The sequence below is a fragment of the Procambarus clarkii genome, chromosome 62 (genome assembly GCF_040958095.1).
Source record: "Procambarus clarkii isolate CNS0578487 chromosome 62, FALCON_Pclarkii_2.0, whole genome shotgun sequence".
NCBI classification, from domain to species: domain Eukaryota; kingdom Metazoa; phylum Arthropoda; class Malacostraca; order Decapoda; family Cambaridae; genus Procambarus; species Procambarus clarkii.
The window spans coordinates 5,485,286-5,494,641 of NC_091211.1; the positions used below are offsets into that span (position 1 = coordinate 5,485,286).

General features: G+C 47.3%; 1 protein-coding gene across 1 annotated transcript in view; it reads left to right on the forward strand.

Moving 5' to 3' along the window:
• The window catches only part of LOC123766598 (antizyme inhibitor 2), a 286,143-nt gene that overhangs the window by 128,263 nt on the left and 148,524 nt on the right, over positions 1–9,356 (forward strand). Inside the window, exon 4 of the mRNA XM_069308159.1 lies at positions 278–354. Within this exon, the coding sequence (XP_069164260.1) occupies positions 278–354 (77 nt within the window). The remainder of the gene's footprint in view (positions 1–277; positions 355–9,356) is intronic.

The window sequence follows — 9,356 nt, forward strand, 5'->3', positions numbered from 1 at the left end:
TTTATTGTATGTATGTACCTTACCTAAATAAAATTGTATTGTATTGTATTGTATTGTATTGTATTGTATTGTATTGTATATAGATAACACCCAACATGTCCACCACCCATATAGATAACACCCCACTTGTCCACCTGGCTGAGAAGGTTTGCATCATGACTATAGAGGTTCCAGGCCTCTGGTCATCACTAGTAATTCATGACATTTATTAATCTTATTTATTTAAAGCAATTCTTATAATTGTTTAACACGATCTTTACCTTATTACGATCCGCAGCTGTGAAGTGTAACAACGACCCCGGGTTGTTGGAGGCCTTGGTGGCGCTGGGTGCTGGCTTCGACTGTGCCTCCAAGGTTAGTGTTGTGTCTGGTGGTCCTGCTCCACCCAGTTACTGTCCCTGACTGTCAGCCAGACGTGTGGTCCTGCTCCACCCAGTTACTGTCCCTGACTGTCAACCAGACGTGTGGTCCTGCTCCACCCAGTTACTGTCCCTGACTGTCAACCAGACGTGTGGTCCTGCTCCACCCAGTTACTGTCCCTGACTGTCAACCAGACGTGTGGTCCTGCTCCACCCAGTTACTGTCCCTGACTGTCTACCAGACGTGTGGTCCTGCTCCACCCAGTTACTGTCCCTGACTGTCAACCAGACGTGTGGTCCTGCTCCACCCAGTTACTGTCCCTGACTGTCAACCAGACGTGTGGTCCTGCTCCACCCAGTTACTGTCCCTGACTGTCAACCAGACGTGTGGTCCTGCTCCACCCAGTTACTGTCCCTGACTGTCAACCAGACGTGTGGTCCTGCTCCACCCAGTTACTGTCCCTGACTGTCAACCAGAAGTGTGGTCCTGCTCCACCCAGTTACTGTCCCTGACTGTCTACCAGACGTGTGGTCCTGCTCCACCCAGTTACTGTCCCTGACTGTCAACCAGAAGTGTGGTCCTGCTCCACCCAGTTACTGTCCCTGACTGTCTACCAGACGTGTGGTCCTGCTCCACCCAGTTACTGTCCCTGACTGTCAACCAGAAGTGGACTTAAAAAGGTCAAGAACCTCAGTTCCGTGACCTCTCTCACACATTAGGACGACGATGAGCCACAATAACGTGGCTGAAGGTATGATGACCAAGCCACACATCAGACGGTGGAGAGATGACGACGTTTCGGTCCGTCCAGGACCATTATCAAGTCGTGTGAGACCCAAACGTCGTCGTGTCTCCATCTTCTCATGTGCAGTTTGGTCAACACATAAGGAAGGGTTGACGATTGTTTTGACTTCAGTTGGTCATTCATAACAAACTTGCCTCATGTCAGTACCTGACATATGGTAATTTTTTACAAATATCTAAATCAAAGATGACTGCGGAGCCATTTTGGACATGTTTATCTCGAGCCAGAACTCCTAGAATCATGTAAAAAGACACTATTTCGGGTAAGTCTATCACGAGGATTTTGAATCTGACAATACTTTAAGGTTACGACATTATTTTGACCCAGAAATTCAAGATAGCAGCCAATCTGTAGACCAAAAAAGTATCTTGTGTACTTAAAGCAACAACCTCCTTAAGGATCACGAGAACATAAGAACAAAGGTAACTGCAGAAGGCCTACTGGGTTATACGAGGCAACTCCTATTTATAATGATCCAGTTCCTATTTATAACCACCCAAATATGATTAACATACGCTTGAAACAATCAAGGGATCCTACTTCTTTTATGTTACGCGATAATTGGTTCCATAAATCGACAACCCTATTACCCAACCAGTATTTACCCAAGTCTTTCCTAAATCTAAACCTATCCAATTTATACCCATTGTTTCGTGTTGTCTTGTGTTGATACTTTTAATACCCTATTAATGTCCCCTTTGTTATGTCCATACATCCTCTTGTACACTTGTATCATGTCACCCATAATTTTTTGCCTTTCTAGATAATGTAATTTAAGCTTTGTCAATCTTTCTTCATATGACAGGTTTCTAATTTGTGGGATCAAACTAGAAATCAAAAGCGGGATCTCTTGCAGTTTTAAACCGATAAATAGTAATTGATGAACTCATAACAAACTCCTTACACCTACAAAGAAGCTCTTTTTAATAGCTGATACTTAATCAGTTTTTAAACGAAATTACTTAAAACATGTAAGTATAAAATCATTTTATCCAGAAAATGGTACCTTTTTGGGCACTTTCAATAGACAAATTACAACACAATACAAACGAAAAACATTTAGAAATCACCAATTATTCTTTCGTATCATACCTCACATTGTTATGAGAACAATGTTATTGTTATTGTTATTGTGACTGCTGAATCGGTATACCTTGAGAGAGATGATCGCTCCGAATCACAGCATTCTGCCTCACTAGGTACTAATTATTACAACAAATCCACAAGGGCCGTGATGAGGGTTCGAACGTATGCCCAGGATGATCCCAGACGTCCCATAGTCGACTAGGCCCCGACATGGTAAAAAAAATTGCAACCGGGAGTGCAACTACCCTCACATGGATTTGTTCATTTGATGTGTCACGCTATTGTGATATTTGTGTGTACTGATGTAATGGCGAAGAGGTACAACATTTGGTTGACCGATCCCGGGTGCATTGGGGGAATTATGGAAACCCCAGTTTATGTCTCGGAGAGGTTGCGGAACATGTGTGAGGGCAGTAGCACTTCTGGTTGCAATTCTTCTTACCATGTCGTAACATAGTCGACTAAGGCGCATCTGGGATCATCCCGGGCGTAAATTCGAACCCTCATCACGGTCCTTGTGGATTTGTTAATTTGATGTATCAGGCTATTGTGATTTCCGTGTGTCTAATCATTAGATTCTGATGAATTTCTCCACCTCCTCCTCTGTTCATCTCCCTCCTGGTCACCCTCCATGCTGTCATTCCTGGCGCACTTCAGCTGGTGCAGGTAGAGGGTCATGTGTGGGGCAGGCAGGGCGACAGCAACCTCCTCTACCACTCCTGTCAAAGTGTTATTCCTAAAGTCGTCACGTTAATGATGATGATGCCTGAATCTCCTTCAGCGATCTCGCCAGTACATTTCGAGCACGTCTCGAGGTCATGCATGACCCAGAGGTCACAGAGAAGCACCTTCTGGTGCTGACCCCATGCCCAGCTTGTAGTAAGAGTCAACAAGCGCCATGTTGCGAGTCATCCAGTGACGGTGGCAGCAATGGTGGGTCGCTTGATGTGCTGTGGGAGGCGAGTGTGTGTGCTCGGACACACATCTGCCTCTGTCTTCCCCTGAAGCACGTGAGACGAGAGCTCTTCCTGAGAAGCATAGTACTGAGAAGACAGCTACCAAGACAATGTCCACCAGTAGGTGAGCTTTGTAGTGAAGCCACCGATGCCTTTTCGGGGAGTACGGGGACGTCTACAAAACGGTCGATTTGGATAATGGTCCCAACGGAGAGTGTGTCTATAAACCATGTAAGTTGATCTCATGGAATACCAAGTAACTGGAACAGGCTAAGACAAGACAGAAAATGAGAGGTTCAGAAATGCCAATCTCAGTCTTCCTTCATGTTTGAGGCTTTCGTGTCTCTCCACCTGCCAAGCCGTCATGCTCTGAACCGCGGTCGGCCAAGCGCCCTGAGTCACATCTGTCTCTGATATTGGACCCTCATGGGTGGCAACTTTTGCAAGCCACGCGACGACCCTCGAAGGTCAGAAAATACGAGACAGAACCAGCATCGTGAAGGATTATGCAGCTGATGACCTCTGTGATTGTGATCACAACAACTTGTGGTTGGTCTGTGTGCGAAGTTACCGGAAAATAAGGGAAGGTAACAAGTTCCAACAAATGTACATTGTAACTCTCCAGTCAGGATCTGGAGCACTCTACCACTTGGGTCAGCAGTGAGGATCTGGAGCACTCTACCACTTGGGTCAGCAGTGAGGATCTGGTGCACTCTACCACTTGGGTCAGCAGTGAGGATCTGGAGCACTCTACCACTTGGGTCAGCAGTGAGGATCTGGTGCACTCTACCACTTGGGTCAGCAGTGAGGATCTGGAGCACTCTACCACTTGGGTCAGCAGTGAGGATCTGGTGCACTCTACCACTTGGGTCAGCAGTGAGGATCTGGAGCACTCTACCACTTGGGTCAGCAGTGAGGATCTGGAGCACTCTACCACTTGGGTCAGCAGTGAGGATCTGGTGCACTCTACCACTTGGGTCAGCAGTGAGGATCTGGAGCACTCTACCACTTGGGTCAGCAGTGAGGATCTGGTGCACTCTACCACTTGGGTCAGCAGTGAGGATCTGGAGCACTCTACCACTTGGGTCAGCAGTGAGGATCTGGAGCACTCTACCACTTGGGTCAGCAGTGAGGATCTGGTGCACTCTACCACTTGGGTCAGCAGTCAGGATCTGGTGCACTCTACCACTTGGGTCAGCAGTGAGGATCTGGTGCACTCTACCACTTGGGTCAGCAGTGAGGATCTGGAGCACTCTACCACTTGGGTCAGCAGTGAGGATCTGGTGCACTCTACCACTTGGGTCAGCAGTGAGGATCTGGTGCACTCTACCACTTGGGTCAGCAGTCAGGATCTGGTGCACTCTACCACTTGGGTCAGCAGTCAGGATCTGGTGCACTCTACCACTTGGGTCAGCAGTCAGGATCTGGTGCACTCTACCACTTGGGTCAGCAGTGAGGATCTGGAGCACTCTACCACTTGGGTCAGCAGTCAGGATCTGGTGCACTCTACCACTTGGGTCAGCAGTGAGGATCTGGTGCACTCTACCACTTGGGTCAGCAGTGAGGATCTGGTGCACTCTACCACTTGGGTCAGCAGTGAGGATCTGGTGCACTCTACCACTTGGGTCAGCAGTCAGGATCTGGTGCACTCTACCACTTGGGTCAGCAGTGAGGATCTGGTGCACTCTACCACTTGGGTCAGCAGTCAGGATCTGGTGCACTCTACCACTTGGGTCAGCAGTCAGGATCTGGTGCACTCTACCACTTGGGTCAGCAGTCAGGATCTGGTGCACTCTACCACTTGGGTCAGCAGTCAGAATCTGGTGCACTCTACCACTTGGGTCAGCAGTGAGGATCTGGTGCACTCTACCACTTGGGTCAGCAGTGAGGATCTGGTGCACTCTACCACTTGGGTCAGCAGTGAGGATCTGGTGCACAACACGGCTGATTGGTGCATAGATTATGTCAAGTCATCTGCCTCCTGTTCTCTCTGTCTCCCCCCCCCCCCTTCCCGTTGTCTTTCCTTCCTTTCCTCCCGTTCTCTTTCCTTCCCTCCCTCCCGTTCTCTTTCCCTTCCCCTCTCTCATTCTCTTTCCCTCCCATTATCTCTCCCTCCATCTCATTCTCCCTCCATCTCATTCTCCCTCCATCTCATTCTCCCTCCATCTCATTCTCCCTCCATTCCATTCTTTCATCTCTCTCTCTCTCTCTCTCTCTCTCTCTCTCTCTCTCTCTCTCTCTCTCTCTCTCTCTCTCTCTCTCTCTCTCTCTCTCTCTCTCTCTCTCTCTCTCGCTCTCTCTCTCGCTCTCTCTCTCTCTCTCGCTCTCTCTCTCTCTCTCTCTCTCTCTCTCTCTCTCTCTCTCTCTCTCTCTCTCTCTCTCTGTCTCTCTCTCTCTCTCTCTCTCTCTCTCTCTCTCTCTCTCTCTCTCTCTCTCTCTCTCTCTCTCTCTCTCTCGCTCTCTCTCTCTCTCTCTCTCTCTCTCTCTCTCTCTCTCTCTCTCTCTCTCTATCTCTCTCTCTCATTAAATCCCCTCTCATTCCATTGTAAAGGTAAGCAATGGGGGTCAAACCTGCCTATGGCAGGCCTCACAACCCATGTGTCATCCTGACAAGTTATACGAGGCTAACCCCAAGCGTCTGGCCTCCAACCTTGGCCAAAGAGAATGACTTTTTCTTCTATAATTTTTTCAAAATGTAAACGAATAACATTTGTGAATATAGGTTCAAGCAATTTTGGTACAACAGACGTTAAGGTATTTGGATAAAAGTTCAGTGTTTTGTCTCCTTGTGTGAAAATCAACACCACATTTTCATCTCAACACTCCAATACTCTACTCGTTTCTTATGATTTATTAAATATGCAAGACACTGTTTGAAAACCCTGGTAAATACTTACCTCACCCTAGGGACTCAATTGGATAGAATATTTATATGTCTTGAATGACTTTCACCCCTCGGGGGCCTCGTAGCCTGGTGGATAGCGCGCAGGATTCGTAATTCTGTGGCGCGGGTTCGATTCCCGCACGAGGCAGAAACAAATGGGCAAAGTTTCTTTCACCCTGAATGCCCCTGTTACCTAGCAGTAAATAGGGAACTGGGAGTTAGTCAGCTGTCACGGGCTGCTTCCTGGGGGTGGAGGCCTGGTCGAGGACCGGGCCGCGGGGACACTAAAGCCCCAAAATCATCTCAAGATAACCTCAAGATAACCACCCTAGTAACCACTTAACTAATGATGCGGACAATCCAGACAATTGATCCGGACAATTTCTTCTAAAAGTCAGATGTAACACAAACAAGGAGCAACGTATTCAAGCTCAACAAGCCACAATGTTGGACTGAGAAGGGGAGATGCTTTAACACCCACAGGGTTATAAACCCATGGAACCGCTTACCTGCCGAAGCCGTAAATGCTAAAACTGTTTAATTTTACAATCCAACTGGGAAACATTATCAGGGCAAATGGGGGGGGGAACCTTTGACAAACCGCTGGCTTCCTGCACTCATCGAGGCTACTACTGTTAGTAACCCTCAAGTAACAAATCAGGAAAACCAGGCAAATTCTAGTAAACTAATCACTTGTTTAATGACTTTCACCCTAATAACCACTTAACTAGTCAACTTGTCCTCTTCCCCACCTACATGAGGCTATTCAGTTGCAGGCGTAATATCAAGCGGCTCTCGGGTAGAGAAACAAAAACCGTGTTCCAATACCTTACAGTTGAGGTGAGACACAACAGGTCGTGTGCCGTAACTTCACTGTAGTAGCGTGGCAGCTTCCATACCATACGCTAATTATACTCTAATTTACATACTAGCAATACATATATATTGATTAAAAGACAGAACCAAAGTGAAATACAGTATTCATATCTGGATGTAAAATAGGCAATAGTCAATAAATTGCATATAGATAATAATTAGATGGATGACTGATTGATTGAAAATTTTTGAGTGATCAGTTACAGGGCGATTTGCGTAGGATCATTGATACACATTTGTCTCACAAATTCATTGTTAATATCCACTATCTTATGCTATTATAATCCATGTACGGGCCTATTAGCCCATATGATGCAGCTCTTATTAATATCTACCTAATTCCATCCATATATTTATCATTGTACCTCTCTTCACCTCTCTCTCCTGCCTATATATGTCCAAACTTACTGACTTTTAAATCATTCTTTCTGAAGATGTATTATTAAAATACGAAAGTACTTAAGGAAATTTCTGTTTCAATTCTTCCTCCGTGGTCTGACACTGTCATATATTTCATCACGTTTTAATTTTCGTGATTTACACACACACACACACACACACACACACACACACACACACACACACACACACACACACACACACACACACACACACACACACACACACACACGTGTGTGTGAGTGTGTGTGTGTGTGGCTCTCTGTGTCTGGAGGACCAGACACATGGCGAGTAGACTCGTTTACTCGTCCCCCTCGTGGTCGTCGCCGTCAACCCCTTCGGGTTGTGAAGATTACCTTTGATGGTAGGACCCTTCCGCCCTCTGTCATTCTTGCTGGTGCCAGGTGCTCTGTCCAGGAGTATATTCCTTTTCCTCGGCTCTGTAATAAGTGCTGGAGGTTTGGGCATGGTGCCCTCCGCTGCTCTGGTCCTGTCTCTCTCTGTCCTTTGTGTGGGGGCGAGGGTCACTCTAAGTCGGAGTGCACTTCTCCCCAGGCTCACTGCCTCAATTGCGGTGATGCCCATCCTACCTTCTCCCGTGCGTGTATACATTACAAGCTTGAGGCAGCCGTCCTCAACTTGAAGCACCGGGAGCGTTTGTCTTTTCCTGAGGCGAGGCGCCAAGTTCGCTGTCTCCCACCTTATGCTAACGTCTCTTAGGCTCGCGTGTTGCGCTTTTCCTCTCCTCGTCCTTCCCACTTTCCTCAGACTCAAAACTGTTTCCAGGCCTTGGACCCTGACACGCCCATCGCTCCCTCTGTTCCTTTGAGTTCTGTCCCGAAGGGTCCCCCCTCCTGGTCCTCTGTCTAGGGTTCCCCTTCTTTCTGCCCGGTCTGTCATGTCTCCTGTGTCTTCTTCCTCGTCTCCCTCCGATCCTCCTTCCCATCCTTCTCCTCCGTCTATTGGCTCAACTTTCAATTAATGCCGATTAACTTTCGATTAATGCCGTGTCGTCTTGGGCCAACGATCATGGCTTCAGGTTCTCTGCGTCTAAGACTTGTGCTATGACTTTTACTCGGAAGCGTGTCGTTCTTCCTCCTTCTTTGTCACTTTATGGTCACCCCCTTGTGTACAAGGATTCCTCTAAGCTTTTAGGGTTGATTTTTGACACTCGTTTGTCTTGGTCGCCCCATATCTCTTACCTCGGAGTTGATTGCTCTGCTTACTCATCTGCTTCTCTTTCTACTCTTCGCCGTCTTGATGCTTTGCACCATACTGGGTTGCGCCTCAGTTCTGGTACCTTTCGTTCGACTCCCGTCCTCAGCTTGTATGTTGAAACTGGCTTCTTATCTCTCCAGGACCGCCGTGATCGCTACTGTCTTCGCTATCTTGTGTGGTCCTTGCAACATCCTTCCTCTCGCCTCTGTCGTGCTTTAACTTTTGTCCCTTCTGTGGTTCCTGTTCCTCTTCACCACTTCCCTCTTTTTGTCTGGTTGTCTCACTTACAGGATTCTCTTTCTGTTCGTATTTCTATTATTTCTCCTCGTGTAGTTCCTTCTTTACCCCCTCCCCGTGGAGAGTCCCCCTTCCGCGGTTTTGTACATCCTTGACCCGTATCACTAAAGCTTTTACCCCTCCTACGGTTCTAAAACGCCTTTTCCTTGAGTACTTTTCTTCTCACTCCCGCTCCGTTTCTGTCTTCACCGATGGGTCTAAGTCTGCGGACGGTGTTGGCTACTCTATTGTTTTTCCTGATCGCACTTATATGTGTCGCTTACTTCCGGAGAATAGCATCTTTACAGCGGAACTTTATGCTATTCTCTATGCTCTTCGTCTCCTGCTTTCTCGTTGTCAGTCTTCCTTTGTAGTTGTTGTTGACTCTCGTAGTGCCCTCATGGCTCTCGTGTCCTTTAATCCGGTTCATCCAGTAGTTGTCGAGATCCAGCATTGGCTGTTTCTTATTCAAAGTATATTTAAGTCAGTTGAGTTT